The sequence below is a fragment of the Scyliorhinus torazame genome, chromosome 8 (genome assembly GCF_047496885.1).
Source record: "Scyliorhinus torazame isolate Kashiwa2021f chromosome 8, sScyTor2.1, whole genome shotgun sequence".
Classification (NCBI taxonomy): domain Eukaryota; kingdom Metazoa; phylum Chordata; class Chondrichthyes; order Carcharhiniformes; family Scyliorhinidae; genus Scyliorhinus; species Scyliorhinus torazame.
In genome coordinates, this window is record NC_092714.1 from 281,414,468 (window position 1) to 281,433,315 (window position 18,848).

Consider the following 18,848-nt stretch of genomic DNA (forward strand, 5'->3'; position numbering starts at 1 on the left):
TACGGACCCAGGAAGTGTAGAAGATTGTAGTTTAGTCGGGCAGTATGGTCGGCACGGGCTTGGAGGGCCGAAGGGCCTGTTCCTGTGCTGTACATTTCTTTGTTCTTTGTTGAATGAAATACTAACCTCAGTATCTTTCTGTTCACAGTCGCTGTAGGTTTTTCACCAGGACAGAGCTGGAAATACCCAGAATACAGAACTTCCAGGTAATGAGTGTGATATTAGGATTAACTCTGAATTTCATGATAGACGCAGCACAGATTTTACTGAGGGTGTCACACACTAAGGACATTGGCCCGGTCCACAAGACCCCACAGTGTGTGCTTCATCCCACCCTGCCTGTTATCACGCCACACGGTAGGGACAGTGATGAGTTTGAAAAAGTGTTGAACAAATTGTAACCTATTTATTTAAAAATAGTTTGTGTGATGGTGCAGATCCTGTAACTAACACACCACCGTGATGTGATATAACTGATTAAATATTATCTGTGATCAGTCAGTAACGCTGATAGGCTCAACTCAGCCCTATAGCTAAGATCAGCCAATAGTGGAGCGGGCTCGAGGGCTGAAAGACTTCTCTTCTTTCTGATGTTTGTATTGTCAGTTAAAGTGGAGTGGAAAATTGAAGCCTCACTCTCTGTGTAATCCGTGAGGTAACGTTGCTGCTCTGTGATGATGGGCTAGATTCTTCCGCCCTGCCCACCGCAAGATCGCCATGGGTGAGACGCAGACAGTGGAAAGGCCCATTGACCTCGGGAAGGATTCTCCGATCACCGGTAGGGGCGTGGCCGGAGAATTGTGTCCGAAATCTCAGTTACTATTTGTTTGAATCAAGCTCTGGTTAAAACTGCAATGACCCACCTGTGTTAGCATCCTGAAACAATGGGAGCGATTCTGTCTGCTGAGTGCGTGCTCACACCCAAATGTGCCTTCACAAGTGTGAGGTGATCCATTTTGGTAGGAATAACAGCAAAAGGGATTATTATTTAAATGATAAAATATTAAAATATGCTGCTGTGCAGAGAGACCTGGGTGTGCTAGTGCATGAGTCGCAAAAAGTTTGTTTACAGGTGCAACAGGTGATTAAGAAGGCAAATGGAATTTTGTCCTTCATTGCTAGAGGGATGGAGTTTAAGACTAGGGAGATTATGCTGCAATTGTATAGGGTGTCGGTGAGGCCACACCTGGAGTATTGTGTTCAGTTTTGGTCTCCTTACGTGAGAAAGGACGTACTGGCACTGGAGGGTGTGCAGAGGAGATTCACTAGGTTAATCCCAGAGCTGAAGGGGTTGGATTACGAGGAGAGGTTGAGTAGACTGGGACTGTACTCGTTGGAATTTGGAAGGATGAGGGGGGATCTTATAGAAACATACAAGATTATGAAGGGAATAGACAGGATAGATGCGGGCAGGTTGTTTCCACTGGCGGGTGAAAGAAGAACTAGGGGCATAGCCTCAAAATAAGGGGAAGTAGATTTAGGACTGAGTTTAGGAGGAACTTCTTCACCCAAAGGGTTGTGAATCCATGAAATTCCTTGCCCAGTGAAGCAGTAGAGGCTCCTTCATTAAATGTTTTTAAGATAAAGATAGATAGTTTTTTGATGAATAAAGGGATTAAGGGTTATGGTGTTCGGGCCGGAAAGTGGAGCTGAGTGCACAAAAGATCAGCCATGATCTCATTGAATGGTGGAGCAGGCTCGAGGGGCCAGATGGCCTACTCCTCCTAGTTCTTATGATGAGGGGGCCTGGATCTAATAGCAGAGAACCTGGGGAGAGCGGGGGCAACTGGGGAGGGTAATGCAGGCTGAATAACGGGGGAGTGGCTCGCAATGCGGAATAACGGGGTGGGGGGCTCACCGTGTCGCAGTGCAGAATAACGGGGGAGTAGCTCGCAGTGTCGCAGTGCGGAATAACGGGTTGTGGCTTGCAGTGCGGAATAACGGGGTGGGGGGCTCACCGTGACGCAGTGCAGAATAACGGGGGAGTAGCTCGCAGTGTCGCAGTGCGGAATAATGGGGGAGTTATTCTCAGTGTCGCAGTGCGGAATAACGGGGGGTGTAGCTCGCAGTGTTTCAGTGCGGAATAATGGGGGGGTAGCTTGCAGTGTCACAGTGCGGAATAACGGGGAGAATGGCTCGCAATGTCGCAGTGCGAAATAACGGGGCAGTGGCTCGCAAGTCGGAATAACGGGGAGTGGGGGATTCGCAGTGTCGCAGTGCAGAATAACGGGGGGGTGGCTCGCAGTGCAGAATAACGGGAGAGTGGCTCGCAGTGTCGCAGTGTGGAATAACGGGGTGGGGGCTCGCAGTATCGCAGTGTGGAATAATGGGGGGTGGCTCGCAGTGTTGCAATGCGGAATAATGGGGTAGTGGCTCACAGTGTCGCAGTGCGGAATAACTGGGGATTGCCTCTCAGTGCGGAATAACGGGGGGGGGTGGCTCACAGTGCGGAATAACGGGGGAGTAGCTCGCAAGGCAGAATAACAGAGGGGTGGCTTACAGTGCGGAATAACGGGGGAGTAGCTCGCAGTGCGGAATAACGGGGAGTTGCTCGCAGTGCGGAATAACGGGAGTAGCTCGCAGTGTCGCAGTGCGGAATAACGGGGGGAGTAGCTCGCAGTGCGGAATAACGGGGAGTTGCTCACAGTGCGAATTAACGGGGGGAGTAGCTCGCAGAGTCGCAGTGCGGAATAACGGGAGAGTAGCTCAGTGTTGCAGTGCGGAATAACGGGGGGGTGACTTGCAGTGTGGAATAACAGGTTGTGGCTTGCAGTGCGGAATAACGGGGATTAGCTCGCAGTGCGGAATAACGGGTTGTGGCTTGCAGTGCAGAATAACGGGGGAATAGCTCGCAGTGCGGAATAACGGGGGGAGTAGCTCACAGTGCGGAATAACGGGGGGAGTAGCTCGCAGTGTCGCAGTGCGTAATAACGGGTGGTGTAGCTCGCAGTGTCGCAGTGCGGAATAATGGCGAGAGTGGCTCGCAGTGCGGAATAACGGGGGGAATAGCTCGCAGTGTTGCAGTGCGGAATAACGGGGGAGTGGCTCGCAGTGTCACAGTATGGAATAATGGGGGAGTGGCTCGCAGTGCGGAATAACGGGGGGGGGGTGGCTCGCAGAGTCGCAGTGTGGAATAACGGGGGGAGTAGCTCGCAGTGTCGCAGTGTGGAATTACGGGGGAGTAGCTCGCAGTGCGAAATAATGGGGAGAGTAGCTCGCAGTGTCTCAGTGCGGTATAACGGGGGAGTAGCTCTCAGTGCAGAGTAACTGGGGGGTCGCTCACAGTGCGGAATAACAGGGGGGTGGCTCGCAGTGCGGAATAATGGGGGGAGTGGCTTGCAGTGTCGCAGTGCGGAATAATGGGGGTGTGGCTCACAGTGCGGGATAACGGGGAAGTAGCTCGCAGTGTCGCAGTGCGGAATAGCACGTGGGGTGGCTCGCAGCGTCGGAGTGCGGAATAACGGGGGTGTAGCTCGCAGTGCGGAATAACTGGGGGGTGGCGGGGAGGGGTGGCTCGCAGTGCGGAATAATGGGGGGGAGACCCGCAGTGCGGAATAACGGGGGGAGTAGTTCGCAGTGCCGAATAACGGGGGGAGTGGCTCGCAGTGTCGCAGTGTGGAATTACGGGGGAGTAGCTTGCAGTGTGAAATAATGGGGAGAGTACCTCGCAGTGTCTCAGTGCGGTATAACGGGGGAGTGGCTCGCAGTGCGGAATAACGGGGGGGGGGGTGGCTTGCAGTGCGGAATAATGAGGGGGTGGCTCGCAGTGTCGCAGTGCGGAATAACGGGGGGAGTAGCTCGCCGTGCGGAATAACGGGGGTTGGCTCACAGTGTCGCAGTGCGGAATAACAGGGGAGTGGCTCACAGTGTCGCAGTGCGGAATAACAGGGGAGTGGCTCACGGTGACGCAGTGCGGGATAACGGGACTGGCTCACAGTGTCGCAGTGCGGGATAACGGGACTGGCTCACAGTGTCGCAGTGCGGAATAACGGGGCAGTGGCTCGCAGTGCGGAATAACGGGGGGTGTAGCTCGCAGTGTCGCAGTGCGGAATAACGGGGGGTGTAGCTCGCAGTGTCGCAGTGCGGTATAACGGGGGGGTGGCTCGCAGTGCGGAATAATGGGGGGAAAGACCCGCAGTGCGGAATAACGGGGGGTGTAGCTCGCAGTGTCGCAGTGCGGAATAACGGGGGGTGTAGCTCGCAGTGTCGCAGTGCGGTATAACGGGGGGGTGGTTCGCAGTGCGGAATAATGGGGGGAAAGACCCGCAGTGCGGAATAACGGGGGGAGTAGTTCGCAGTGCCGAATAACGGGGGGAGTGGCTTGATGTGTCTCAGTGTGGAATTATGGGGGATTGGCTTGCAGTGCGGAATAACGGGGAGAGTAGCTCGCTGTGCGGAATAACGGGGTATTGGCTCGCAGTGTCGCAGTGCGGAATAATGGGGGTGTGGCTCGCAGTGCGGTATAATGGGGAAGTAGCTCGCAGTGTCGCAGTGCGGAATAACGGGGGGTGGTTCGCAGTGCGGAATAACGGGGGGTGGCTCGCGGTGTTGCACTGTGGAATAACGGGGGAGTAGCTCGCAGTGTTGCAGTGCGGAATAACGGGGTGTGGCTCGCGGTGTCGCAGTGCGGAATAACGGGGGGAGTAGCTCGCAGTGTCGCAGTGCCGAATAACGGCGAGAGTAGCATACAGGCCGGAATAACGGGGGGAGTAGCTCGCAGTGTCGCAGTGCCGTATAACGGGGAAGTAGCTCGCAGTGTCACAGTACGGTGTAGTCGCAGTGCGGAATAACGGGGAATTAGCTCACAGTGCGGAATAACGGGGGAGTGGCTCGCAGTGCAGAATAACGGGGGGGGTAGCACACAGTGTCGCAGTGCGGAATAACGGGGGGAGTAGCTCGCAAGGCGGAATAACGGGGAGTGGGGGATTCGCAGTGTCGCAGTGCAGAATAATGGGGGGGTGGCTCGCAGTGTCGCAGTGCGGAATAACGGGGGAGTAGCTCGCAGTGTCGCATTGCGGAATAACGGGGGAGTAGCTCGCATTGTCGCATTGCAGAATAACAGGGGAGGCTCGCAGTGCAGAATAACGGGAGAGTGGCTCGCAGTGTCGCAGTGCAGAATAACGGGAGAGTGGCTCGCAGTGTCGCAGTGCGGAATAACAGAGTTGTGGCTCGCAGTGCGTAATAACGGGGGGGAGTAGCTCGCAAGGCGGAATAACGGGGAGTGGGGGATTCGCAGTGTCGCAGTGCAGAATAATGGGGTGGGGGCTCGCAGTATCGCAGTGTGGAATAACGGGGGGGTGGCTCGCAGTGTTGCAATGCGGAATAATGGGGGAGTGGCTCGCAGTGTCGCAGTGCGGAACAACGGGGTGGGGCTCGCAGTATCGCAGTGCGGAATAACGGGGGAGTGGCTCGCAGTGTCGCAGTGCGGAATAACGGGGGAGTAGCTCGCAGTGCGGAATAACGGGGTATTGGCTCGCAGTGTCGCAGTGCGGAATAATGGGGGTGTGGCTCGCAGTGCGGTATAATGGGGAAGTAGCTCGCAGTGTCGCAGTGCGGAATAACGGGGGGTGGTTCGCAGTGCGGAATAACGGGGGGTGGCTCGCGGTGTTGCACTGTGGAATAACGGGGGAGTAGCTCGCAGTGTTGCAGTGCGGAATAACGGGGTGTGGCTCGCGGTGTCGCAGTGCGGAATAACGGGGGGAGTAGCTCGCAGTGTCGCAGTGCCGAATAACGGCGAGAGTAGCATACAGGCCGGAATAACGGGGGGAGTAGCTCGCAGTGTCGCAGTGCCGTATAACGGGGAAGTAGCTCGCAGTGTCACAGTACGGTGTAGTCGCAGTGCGGAATAACGGGGAATTAGCTCACAGTGCGGAATAACGGGGGAGTGGCTCGCAGTGCAGAATAACGGGGGGGGTAGCACACAGTGTCGCAGTGCGGAATAACGGGGGGAGTAGCTCGCAAGGCGGAATAACGGGGAGTGGGGGATTCGCAGTGTCGCAGTGCAGAATAATGGGGGGGTGGCTCGCAGTGTCGCAGTGCGGAATAACGGGGGAGTAGCTCGCAGTGTCGCATTGCGGAATAACGGGGGAGTAGCTCGCATTGTCGCATTGCAGAATAACAGGGGAGGCTCGCAGTGCAGAATAACGGGAGAGTGGCTCGCAGTGTCGCAGTGCAGAATAACGGGAGAGTGGCTCGCAGTGTCGCAGTGCGGAATAACAGAGTTGTGGCTCGCAGTGCGTAATAACGGGGGGGAGTAGCTCGCAAGGCGGAATAACGGGGAGTGGGGGATTCGCAGTGTCGCAGTGCAGAATAATGGGGTGGGGGCTCGCAGTATCGCAGTGTGGAATAACGGGGGGGTGGCTCGCAGTGTTGCAATGCGGAATAATGGGGGAGTGGCTCGCAGTGTCGCAGTGCGGAACAACGGGGTGGGGCTCGCAGTATCGCAGTGCGGAATAACGGGGGAGTGGCTCGCAGTGTCGCAGTGCGGAATAACGGGGGAGTAGCTCGCAGTGCGGAATAACGGGGGAGTAGCTCGCAGTGCAGAGTAACTGGGGGGTGGCTCACAGTGCGGAATAATGGGGGGAAAGACCCGCAGTGCGGAATAACGGGGGGAGTAGTTCACAGTGCGGAATAACGGGGGGAGTGGCTTGATGTGTCTCAGTGTGGAATTACGGGGGATTGGCTCGCAGTGTCGCAGTGCGGAATAATGAGGGAGCGGCTCGCAGTGCGGAATAACCGGGAGAGTAGCTCGCAGTGTCGCAGTGCGGAATAATGAGGGAGTGGCTCGCAGTGCGGAATAACGGGGGAGTGGCTTGCAGTGCGGGATAACGGGGTGAGTAGCTCGCAGTGTCGCAGTGCGGAATAATGGGGGAGTGGCTCGCAGTGTCGCAGTGCGGCATAACGGGGGGTGTAGCTCGCAGTGTCGCAGTGCGGTATAACGGGGGTTGGCTCGCAGTGCGGAATAATGGGGGGAAAGACCCGCAGTGCGGAATAACGGGGGGAGTAGTTCGCAGTGCCGAATAACGGGGGGAGTGGCTTGATGTGTCTCAGTGTGGAATTACGGGGGATTGGCTCGCAGTGCGGAATAACGGGGAGAGTAGCTCGCTGTGCGGAATAACGGGGGGAGTGGCTCGCAGTGTCTCAGTGTGGAATTACGGGGGATTGGCTCGCAGTGTCGCAGTGCGGAATAATGAGGGAGTGGCTCGCAGTGCGGAATAACCGGGAGAGTAGCTCGCAGTGTCGCAGTGCGGAATAATGAGGGAGTGGCTCGCAGTGCGGAATAACGGGGGAGTGGCTTGCAGTGCGGGATAACGGGGTGAGTAGCTCGCAGTGTCGCAGTGCGGAATAATGGGGGAGTGGCTCGCAGTGTCGCAGTGCGGAATAACGGGGGGTGTAGCTCGCAGTGTCGCAGTGCGGAATAACGGGGGAGTAGCTCGCAGTGTCGCAGTGCGGAATAACGGGGGGAGTAGCTCGCAGTGTCGCAGTGCGGAATAACGGGGGGAGTAGCTCGCAGTGTCGCAGTGCGGAATAACGGGTGGTGTAGCTCGCAGTGTCGCAGTGCGGAATAACGGGGGGTGTAGCTCGCAGTGTCGCAGTGCGGAATAACGGGGGAGTGGCTCGCAGTGTCGCAGTGTCGCAGTGTGGAATAACGGGGGGAGTAGCTCGCAGTGTCGCAGTGCGGAATAATGGGGGAATGGCTCGCAGTGTCGCAATGCGGTATAACGGGGAGTAGCTCGCAGTGCGGAGTAACTGGTGCGTGGCTCACAGTGCGGAATAACGGGGGGGGTGGCTCGCAGTGTGGAATAATGGGGGGAAAGACCCGCAGTGCGGAATAATGGGGGGAATAGTTCACAGTGCGGAATAACGGGGGGAGTAGTTCACAGTGCGGTATAATGGGGGGAGTAGCTCGCAGTGTCGCAGTGCGGAATAATGGGGGAATGGCTCGCAGTGTCGCAATGCGGTATAACGGGGGAGTAGCTCGCAGTGCGGAGTAACTGGGGAGTGGCTCGCAATGCGGAATAATGGGGGAATGGCTCGCAGTGTCGCAATGCGGTATAACGGGGGAGTAGCTCGCAGTGCGGAGTAACTGGGGCGTGGCTCACAGTGCGGAATAACGGGGGGGGTGGCTCGCAGTGCGGAATAATGGGGGGAAAGACCCGCAGTGCGGAATAATGGGGGGAATAGTTCACAGTGCGGAATAACGGGGGGAGTAGTTCACAGTGCGGAATAACGGGGGGAGTAGCTCGCAGTGTCGCAGTGCGGAATAATGGGGGAATGGCTCGCAGTGTCGCAATGCGGTATAACGGGGGAGTAGCTCGCAGTGCGGAGTAACTGGGGAGTGGCTCGCAATGCGGAATAACGGGGGAGTGGCTCACAGTGACGCAGTGCGGTATAACGGGGGAGTAGCTCGCAGTGCGGAGTAACTGGGGGGTGGCTCACAGTGCGGAATAACGGGGGTGTGGTTCGCAGTGCGGAATAATGGGGGGAAAGACCCGCAGTGCGGAATAACGGGGGGGAATAGTTCGCAGTGCGGAATAACGGGGGGGTGGCTCGCAGTGTCGCAGTGCGGAATAATGGGGGGGGTTGGCTCTCAGTGTCGCAGTGCGGAATAATGGGGGTGTGGCTCGCAGTGCGGTATAACGGGGAAGTAGCTCGCAGTGTCGCAGTGCGGAATAACGGGGAGTGGCTCGCAGTGCGGAATAACGGGGGGTGTAGCTCGCAGTGTCGCAGTGCGGAATAACGGGGAAGTAGCTCGCAGTGTCGCAGTGCGGAATAACGGGGAGTGGCTCGCAGTGCGGAATAACGGGGGGTGGCTCGCGGTGTCGCACTGCGGAATAATGGGGGAGTAGCTCGCAGTGTCTCAGTGCCGAATAACGGCGAGAGTAGCATACAGGCCGGAATAACGGGGGGAGTAGCTCGCAGTGCCGTATAACGGGGAAGTAGCTCGCAGTGTCACAGTACGGAATAACGGGGGAGTGACTCGCAATGCGGAATAACGGGGGAGTGGCTCACAGTGACGCAGTGCGGTATAACGGGGGAGTAGCTCGCAGTGTCACAGTACGGAATAACGGGGAGTTGGCTCGCAATGCGGAATAACGGGGGAGTGGCTCACAGTGACGCAGTGCGGTATAACGGGGGAGTAGCTCGCAGTGCGGAGTAACTGGGGGGTGGCTCACAGTGCGGAATAACGGGGGTGTGGTTCGCAGTGCGGAATAATGGGGGGAAAGACCCGCAGTGCGGAATAACGGGGGGGAATAGTTCGCAGTGCGGAATAACAGGGGGGTGGCTCGCAGTGTCGCAGTGCGGAATTACGGGGGATTGGCTCGCAGTGTCTCAGTGCGGAATAACGGGGGTGTGGCTCGCAGTGTCGCAGTGCGGAATTACGGGGGATTGGCTCGCAGTGTCGCAGTGCGGAATAATGGGGAAGTAGCTCGCAGTGCGGGATAACGGGGAAGTAGCTCGCAGTGTTGCAGTGCGGAATAACGGGGGGTGGCTCGCAGTGCGGAATAACGGGGGGTGTGGCTCGCAGTGTCGCAGTGCGGAATAATGGGGAAGTAGCTCGCAGTGTCGCAGTGCGGTATAACGGGGGAGTAGCTCGCAGTGCCGTATAACGGGGAAGTAGCTCGCAGTGTCACAGTACGGAATAACGGGGGAGTGACTCGCAATGCGGAATAACGGGGGAGTGGCTCACAGTGACGCAGTGCGGTATAACGGGGGAGTAGCTCGCAGTGTCACAGTACGGAATAACGGGGAGTTGGCTCGCAATGCGGAATAACGGGGGAGTGGCTCACAGTGACGCAGTGCGGTATAACGGGGGAGTAGCTCGCAGTGCGGAGTAACTGGGGGGTGGCTCACAGTGCGGAATAACGGGGGTGTGGTTCGCAGTGCGGAATAATGGGGGGAAAGACCCGCAGTGCGGAATAACGGGGGGGAATAGTTCGCAGTGCGGAATAACAGGGGGGTGGCTCGCAGTGTCGCCGTGCGGAATTACGGGGGATTGGCTCGCAGTGTCTCAGTGCGGAATAACGGGGGTGTGGCTCGCAGTGTCGCAGTGCGGAATTACGGGGGATTGGCTCGCAGTGTCGCAGTGCGGAATAATGGGGAAGTAGCTCGCAGTGCGGGATAACGGGGAAGTAGCTCGCAGTGTTGCAGTGCGGAATAACGGGGGGTGGCTCGCAGTGCGGAATAACGGGGGGTGTGGCTCGCAGTGTCGCAGTGCGGAATAATGGGGAAGTAGCTCGCAGTGTCGCAGTGCGGTATAACGGGGGAGTAGCTCGCAGTGCGGAATAACGGGGGGTGTGGCTCGCAGTGTCGCAGTGCGGAATAATGGGGGTGTGGCTCGCAGTGCGGGATAACGGGGAAGTAGCTCGCAGTGTCGCAGTGCGGAATAATGGGGGTGGCTTGAAGTGCGGAATAACGGGGCAGTAACTCTCAGTGTCGCAGTGCGGAATTACAGGGGAGTAGCTCACACTGCGGTATAATGGGGGAGTAGCGCGCAGTGTCGGAGTGCGGAAGAAGGGGGAGTGGCTCACAATGTCGCAGTGGGGAATAACTGGGGAGTGGCTCACAGTGTCGCAGTGCAGAATAACGGGGGTTTGGATCGCAGTGACGCAGTACGGAATAACGGGGGTTTGGATCGCAGTGTCGCAGTGCGGAATAACGGGGGTTGGCTCACAGTGTCGCAGTGCGGTATAACGGGGGAGTAGCTCGCAGTGCGGAGTAACTGGGGGGTGGCTCATAGTGCGGAATAACGGGGGGGGTGGCTCGCAGTGTCGCAGTGCGGAATAATGGGTGTGTGGCTCGCAGTGCCGGATAACGGGGAAGTCGCTCGCAGTGTCGCAGTGCGGAATAACGGGGAGAGTAGCTCGCAGTGCGGAATAACGGGGGGGATCGCTCGCAGTGTCGCAGTGCGGAATAATGGGGGTGTGGCTCGCAGTGCGGGATAATGGGGAAGTCGCTCGCAGTGTCGCAGTGCGGAATAACGGGGGGGTGGTTCGCAGTGCGGAATAACGGGGGGGTGGCTCGCAGTGTCGAAGTGCCGAATAACGGGGCGGAGTGGCTTGCAGCGTGGAATAACGGGGCAGTAGCTCGCAGTGTCGCAGTGCGGAATAACAGGGGGAGTGGCTTGCAGCGTGGAATAACGGGGCAGTAGCTCGCAGTGTCGCAGTGCGGAATAACGGGGGAGTAGCTCGCAGTGCGGAATAACTGGGGGAGTGGCTCGCAGTGCGAAATAACGTGATGGTGTTTCACATGTCTCGGGTGTAACGTGTTTAAATGTTATACAATCGTGGTCTACCTGTCCCGAGCTGCCGATGGTGCACCCTCCCACCGAGGCACTGGGTGGCGGTCCTCCTGGTTATACTCCCCACGCTGACGGCTGCTGCCAGGGCCTCGCAAGCGGCACTCACTGCCGTGTGGCTGACCCTCCGAACGCCCCAGGGGAACATGGATCCCGTCTGGACTCGACCGCGTCCAACATTTTGGCCAGGTCGGCATCCCTGAATCGTGGAGCTGGTCTGCGCGGTGACCTGGTTGTGAGCTATCTGGGGTTTGCTCCGTGGGATCGATTTGAGAGCTGTTCCCCCTCGAAAACGGGGAGCGGCCGGGTGTAGTCCCGGCCAATCAGGTGGTGGGACAGTCATTGGCAGCGTGAAGCCCGTGCGACTTGTTAAGTGCCCAAGAGACCGTAATGGCCTCGCCGGTTGGGCCGGCGGGAAACACACGGCAATTCCCGCTCGCTACCACATCGCGTCCCAAAAGTTCACAAACGTTCATGAGACAAATCATAATCTAAATTAAAATAATTTAAAAATTGACTGAAGTTTATTATTTTCTACAGATCGACATTTCTGAAAAGCTTATGAGACTTGTCATGTGAGAGTACCGTTAAGAAATGGATGTTTAAGCAATGTTCCTTTAAGAAATGGTGCTGATCATATTACTGAAGTGATGTCAGAGGGTGGGGGGAGCTCAGCTCACTTCTGCTTTTTGAGTTTCAGTTTGAGAAGGCAGCTGGGAGTGTGTGTGTGTTTTGCTGTGAGCTGCAGGAAGAAACACAGAGCTGGTCTGTTGATTTCTGCAATCCAAAGACTATAAATATATTGAATGTAACCTAATGTTTTTGAAGGTTTGAAGCCTTTTGGATGTTTAAAGGAACAGTTTGAAGGATTATTTAGTGTTGCAGTCTTTTGGGGTTATCTTTGAAGTAATGGGAGTTAAGATATTCAATGTTTGTTTTAAAAGGGTTAACTTGAGTTCATAGAATAAACATTGTTTTGTTTTAAAAACCACTGGTCCATTTCTGCCGTATCACACCTGGAGAGCACACCGTGTGCTTCCCACACCACAATCTATTACAAGTTGTGGATCGGTTGAACTCCATGAAACACTTTGGGGTTCTGTAAACCCGGACCCATAACAGACTAAAATATGTATTTTCTTTATTTGATTGGAAAGTTTACATTTTCTGGGATAAATTAGCTGAACTACATGAGAATAATGTGGAGTGAAATTAGAGAGTGTTCCACTGGTGAGGTTTACCAGCTGCTGCTGTTTAATGCTTGTGGGTGAGGAGAGAATCGGCCTCAGTTTGAAATCTGGCTGACCAATAACAGGAGCTATGAAACCTGCTGGAAATATTTCCTGTGAAACTGAAGCAAGAAACAAGTCAAAGGGCCCCAGATCTTCCCTATTCTTTGATTATTCTGCAGGTAACTGTCAACATACTCGAGGCTCGGAGGCTAATTGGAGTGAACATCGACCCAGTGGTTTATGTAAAGGTTGGAGATGAAAAGAAACGGACAGCAACACAGAAGTCCACCAACTGCCCATTTTATAACGAGGTAACTAACCGGCAGTCAGTAAATCATTCTTAAACTGATAGACACCATCTTGCCACTTTGTCAAATGATAACTGTGCCTTTAGCAATGTGGAAGTGCATCCGAAAGTTACTGATTTAGAGAGTGTAATAGGCAGTATTGAGGCAGCTCTACAGATGTCGAGGGCACCTTGTTCAGCACGGAAAGTGAACGGCTTCCAGGCAAGCCAGGTGTCTGGATTATTTATTTTCATTTCCCTTCACGCTTGAATGCATCTCAAGGACCATGCTGTAACGCTAACCATAATGTTGATAAACATCTAGGAAATAAATTATTTAACTTCCTCTTTTTCCCAAAGAAACCACTGAACTGCTTTTGATGTGGTGATGTGCTGGAACCAGAGTCCTGGCGAAGCGTATGACTAGTGCTGTAGATAGGGCTGTTAACTAAATAGTGGGGGGAGGGCTCAGTTATATGAAAAATTAGAAAATCCAATTAAAGGAGAAAGTAGAAATGCAGGTTAATGATGATGACATTAAAATAGTTAAAGGGGCCGAGAGCACAGGAGAGGTTAGTAACGTTTCCAGAACGCATAATAGAACAGAGTTTAGAAAGCATCAGGAATCTAACTTCAGGCACAGTAGACAAGGGGACAACTACGAGAAGGGAGGTAGTCAATGCAGGATTCAGGGTGTTGTACCTAAATGCGCGCAGTATACGGGACAAGGTAAATGAGCTTGTTGCGCACATTGAAATTGGCCGGTACGATGTGGGCATCACAGAAACATGGCTGCAAGGGGATCAAGGCTGGGATCTAAATATCCAAGGATATGTGTCCTATCGATAAGACAGGCAGATGGGCAAAGGGGGCAGGGTTGCATTGTTAGTAACAAATGAAGTTAAATCTATAGCAAGGAGCGATATAGGATCAGAAGGCACAGAATCTCTGTGGGTAGAGTTGAGGAATCGCAAAGGTAAAAAGACCCCGATGGGAGTTATGTCCAGGCCCCCTAGCAGTAGTCAGGATTTGGGACAGAAAATAAATCAGGAGATAGAAAAGGCATGTAAAAAAGGCAATATTACAATCATCATGGGGGACTTCAATATGCAAGTGGACTGGGAAAATCAGGTTGGTCGTGGATCCCAAGAAAAGGAATTTATGGAATGTCGAAGAGATGTTTTTTTGGTGCAGCTTGTGACAGAGCCGACTAGGGAACAGGCAAATCTGGATTTGGTGATGTGTAATGAGGCAGACTTGATTCGCAAACGTAAGGTGAAGGAACCCTTCGGGTGCAGTGACCACAATATGATAGAATTTACCCTGCAGTTTGAGAGGGAGAAGCTGCAATCAGATGTAACGGTATTACAATTAAATAAGGGTAACTACAAAGCCATGATGGAGGAGCTGGCCAGAGTTGATTGGAAAAGGAGCCTAGCAGGGAAGCCAGTGGAACAGCAATGGCAGGAGTTTTTTGGGGTTATTAGGGAGGCACAACAGAAATTCATCCCAAGGAGGAGGAAACATGCTAAGGGGAGGACAAGGCAGCCATGGCTGACGATGGAAGTCAAGGACAGTATAAAAGCAAAAGATAAAGCATACAATGTGGCGAGGATTAGTGGGAAGTCAGAGGATTGGGAAGCCTTTAAAATCGAGCAGAGGACAACTAAACAAGTGAATCCCTCTGCAGGATACTGGAAGTCTGCAGAGGGATTTGGATAGTTTAAGTGAATGGGCTAGGGTCTGGCTGATGGAATACAATGTTGACAAATGTGAGGTTATCCATTTTGGTCGGAATAACAGCAAAAAGGATTATTATTTAAATGATAAAATATTGAAACATGCTGCTGTGCAGAGGGACCTGGGTGTCCTAGTGCATGAGTTGCAAAAAGTTTGTTTACAGATGCAACAGGTGATTAAGAAGGTGAATGGAGTTTTGTCCATCATTGCTAGAGGGATGGAGTTTAAGACTAGGGAGGTTATGCTGCAATTGTATAAGGTGTTCGTGAGGCTATACCTGGAGTATTGTGTTCAGTTTTGGTCTCCTTACCTGAGAAAGGCCGTACTGCGCTAGAGGGTGTGCAGAGGAGATTCACTAGGTTAATTACAAAGCTGAGGGGGTTGGATTATGAGGAGAGGGTGAGTAGACTAGGACTGTACTCGTTGGAATTTAGAAAGATGTGGGGGAATCTTCCAGAAACATATAAAATTATGAAGGGAATAGATAGGATAGATGCGGGCAGGATATTTCCACTGGCGGGTGAAAGCAGAACTAGGGGGCACAGTCTCAAGATAAGGGGAAGTAGATTTAGGACTGCGTTTAGGAGGAACTTCTTCACCCACAGGGTTGTGAATCTATGGAATTCCCTGCCCAGTGATGCAGTTGAGGCTCCTTCCTTAAATGTTTTCAAGATAAAGATAGATAGTTTTTTTGAAGAATAAAGGAATAATGGGTTATGGTGTTCGGGCCGGAAAGTGGAGCTGAGTCCACAATTCATTAGCCATGATCTCATTGAATGGCGGAGCAGGCTCGAGGGGCCATATGGCCCACTCCTGCTCCTAGTTCTTATGTTCTTATGTTCAATAAGGGGGAGAAGATGAAATATGAGTGCAAGCTAGCTAGTAATATAGAAGAAGATAGGAAGAGTTTTTTTCAATATTTAAAATGTAAGAGAGAGGCAAAAATAGACATTGGACCACTGGAAACCGAGACTGGAGAAGTAATAATAGGAAACAAAGAAATGGCAGGGGAATTGAAATTTTATATGTTTCTGGAAGATTCAGCATCAGTCTTCACAGTGGAAGATACCAGTGGGATGCCAGAGCTCCAGGAGAACTAGGGGTCAGAGGTGAGTGTAGTGGTGAGGAGAAGGTACTGGGGAAACTGAAAGGTCTGAAGCTGGATAAATCACCAGGACCGGATAGACAACACCCCAGGGTTCTGAAGGAGATAGCTGAGGAGATTGTGGAGGCATTGGTGGTGATCTTTCTGGAATCACTTAAGGCAGGAAGGTTCCCAGAGGACTGGAAAATGGACAATAAAGAACAAAGAACAAAGAAAAGTACAGCACAGGAACAGGCCCTTCGGCCCTCCAAGCCCGTGCCGACCATACTGCCCGACTAAACTACAATCTTCTACACTTCCTGGGTCCGTATCCTTCTATTCCCATCCTATTCATATATTTGTCAAGATGCCCCTTGAATGTCCCTATCGTCCCTGCTTCCACTACCTCCTCCGGTAGTGAGTTCCAGGCACCCACTACCCTCTGCGTAAAAAACTTGCCTCGTACATCTACTCTAAACCTTGCCCCTCTCACCTTAAACCTATGCCCCCTAGTAATTGACCCCTCTACCCTGGGGAAAAGCCTCTGACTATCCACTCTGTCTATGCCCCTCATAATTTTGTATACCTCTATCAGGTCGCCCCTCAACCTCCTTCGTTCCAGTGAGAACAAACCGAGTTTATTCAATCGCTCCTCATAGCTTATGCCCTCCATACCAGGCAACATTCTGGTAAATCTCTTCTGCACCCTCTCTAAAGCCTCCACATCCTTCTGGTAGTGTGGCGACCAGAATTGAACACTATACTCCAAGTGTGGCCTAACTAAGGTTCTATACAGCTGCAACATGACTTGCCAATTCTTATACTCAATGCCCCGGCCAATGAAGGCAAGCATGCCGTATGCCTTCTTGACTACCTTCTCCACCTGTGTTGCCCCTTTCAATGACCTGTGGACCTGTACTCCTAGATCTCTTTGACTTTCAATACTCTTGAGGGTTCTACCATTCACTGTATATTCCCTACCTGCATTAGCCCTTCCAAAATGCATTACCTCACATTTGTCCAGATTAAACTCCATCTGCCATCTCTCCGCCCAAGTCTCCAGACAATCTAAATCCTGCTGTATCCTCAGACAGTCCTCATCGCTATCCGCAATTCCACCAAACTTTGTGTCGTCTGCAAACTTACTAATCAGACCAGTTACATTTTCCTCCAAATCATTTATATATACTACAAAGAGCAAAGGTCCCAGCACTGATCCCTGTGGAACACCACTGGTCACAGCCCTCCAATTAGAAAAGCATCCCTCCATTGCTACCTTTACTAGGGGGCATAGGCCTTCTATGGCCTAGCCAGTTCTGTATCCACCTTGCCAGTTCACCCCTGATCCCGTGTGACTTCACCTTTTGTACTAGTCTACCATGAGGGACCTTGTCAAAGGCCTTACTGAAGTCCATATAGACAACATCTACTGCCCTACCTGCATCAATCATCTTAGTGACCTCCTCAAAAAACTCTATCAAGTTAGTGAGACACGACCTCCCCTTCACAAAACCGTGCTGCCTCTCACTAATACGTCCATTTGCTTCCAAATGGGAGTAGATCCTGTCTCGAAGAATTCTCTCCAGTAATTTCCCTACCACTGAAGTAAGGCTCACCGGCCTGTAGTTCCCGGGATTATCCTTGCTACCCTTCTTAAACAGAGGAACAACATTGGCTATTCTCCAGTCCTCCGGGACATCCCCTGAAGACAGCGAGGATCCAAAGATTTCTGTCAAGGCCTCAGCAATTTCTTCTCCAGCCTCCTTCAGTATTCTGGGGTAGATCCCATCAGGCCCTGGGGACTTATCTACCTTAATATTTTTTAAGACACCCAACACCTCGTCTTTTTGGATCACAATGTGACCCAGGCTATCTACACCCCCTTCTCCAGACTCAACATCTACCAATTCCTTCTCTTTGGTGAATACTGATGCAAAGTATTCATTTAGTACCTCGCCCATTTCCTCTGGCTCCACACATAGATTCCCTTGCCTATCCTTCAGTGGGCCAACCCTTTCCCAGGCTACCCTCTTGCTTTTTATGTACGTGTAAAAAGCCTTGGGATTTTCCTTAACCCTATTTGCAATGACTTTTCATGACCCCTTCTAGCCCTCCTGACTCCTTGCTTAAGACAATGTGACACCCCTGTTTAAGAAAGGAGGGAGGCAGAAGACAGGAAATTATAGGCTAGTTAGCCTGACTTCGATTGTTGGTAAATATTTTAGAGTCCATTATTAAAGATGAGGTCGCGGAGTACTTGGAAGTGCATGATTAAATGGGACTGAGTCAGCACGGCTTCGTCAAGTTGAGGTCATGCCTGACAAGTCTGTTAGAGTTCTTTGAGGAGGTAATGAGGAAGTTAGACAAAGGAGAGCCACTGGACATGATCTGTTTAGATTTCCAGTAGTGCTCTACAGACGGTTGTTAAATAAGATGAGAGCCCATGGTGTTAAGGGTAAGATCCTGACATGGATAGGGGATTGGCTGACTGGCAGAAGGCAGAGAGTGGGGATAAAGGGGTCTTTTTCAGGATGGAAACCGATGACTAGTGGTGTGCCTCAGGGGTCGGTGTTGGGGCCACAACTTTTAACAATATGCATTAATGATCTGGAAGAAGGAACTGAAGGCACTGTTGCGAAGTGTTCAGATTATGCAAAGATCTGTAGAGGGACAGGTAGTATTGAGGAAGCAGGGGGAGGCTGCCGAAGGACTTGGACAAGCTAGGAGAGTGGGCAAAGAAGTGTCAGGTGGAATACAATGTGGAAAAGTGTGAGGTTATGCACTTTGGTAGGAGAAATGGAGGCATAGACTATTTTCTAAATGGGGAAATGCTTAGGAAATCAGAAGCACAAAGGGACTTGGGAGTCCTTGTTCACAATTCTCTTAAGATTAACGTGCAGTTCAGTCAGCGGTTAGGAAGGCAAATGCAATGTTAGCAGTTATGTCGAGAGGGCTGGAATACAAGAACAGGGATGTACTTCTGAGGCTGTATAAGGCTCTGATCAGACATCATTTGGAGTATTGTGAGCAGTTTTGGGCCCCATATCTAAGGAAGGATGTGTTGGCCTTGGAAAGGGTGCAGAGGAGGTTCACAAGAATGATCCCTGGAATGAAGAGCTTGTCATATGAGGAAAGGTTGAGGACTCTGGGTCTGTACTCGTTGGAGTTTAGAAGGATGAGGGGGGATTTTATTGAAACTTACAGGAT

The 18,848-nt window shown here is 52.6% G+C and overlaps 1 protein-coding gene across 1 annotated transcript in view; it reads left to right on the top strand.

The window, feature by feature from the left end:
• fer1l4 (fer-1 like family member 4) overlaps positions 1 to 18,848 on the top strand; it is a 527,478-nt gene that overhangs the window by 93,401 nt on the left and 415,229 nt on the right. The window contains exons 8-9 of the mRNA XM_072515422.1: positions 149 to 206; positions 12,711 to 12,842. Of these exons, the coding sequence (XP_072371523.1) occupies positions 149 to 206; positions 12,711 to 12,842 (190 nt within the window). The remainder of the gene's footprint in view (positions 1 to 148; positions 207 to 12,710; positions 12,843 to 18,848) is intronic.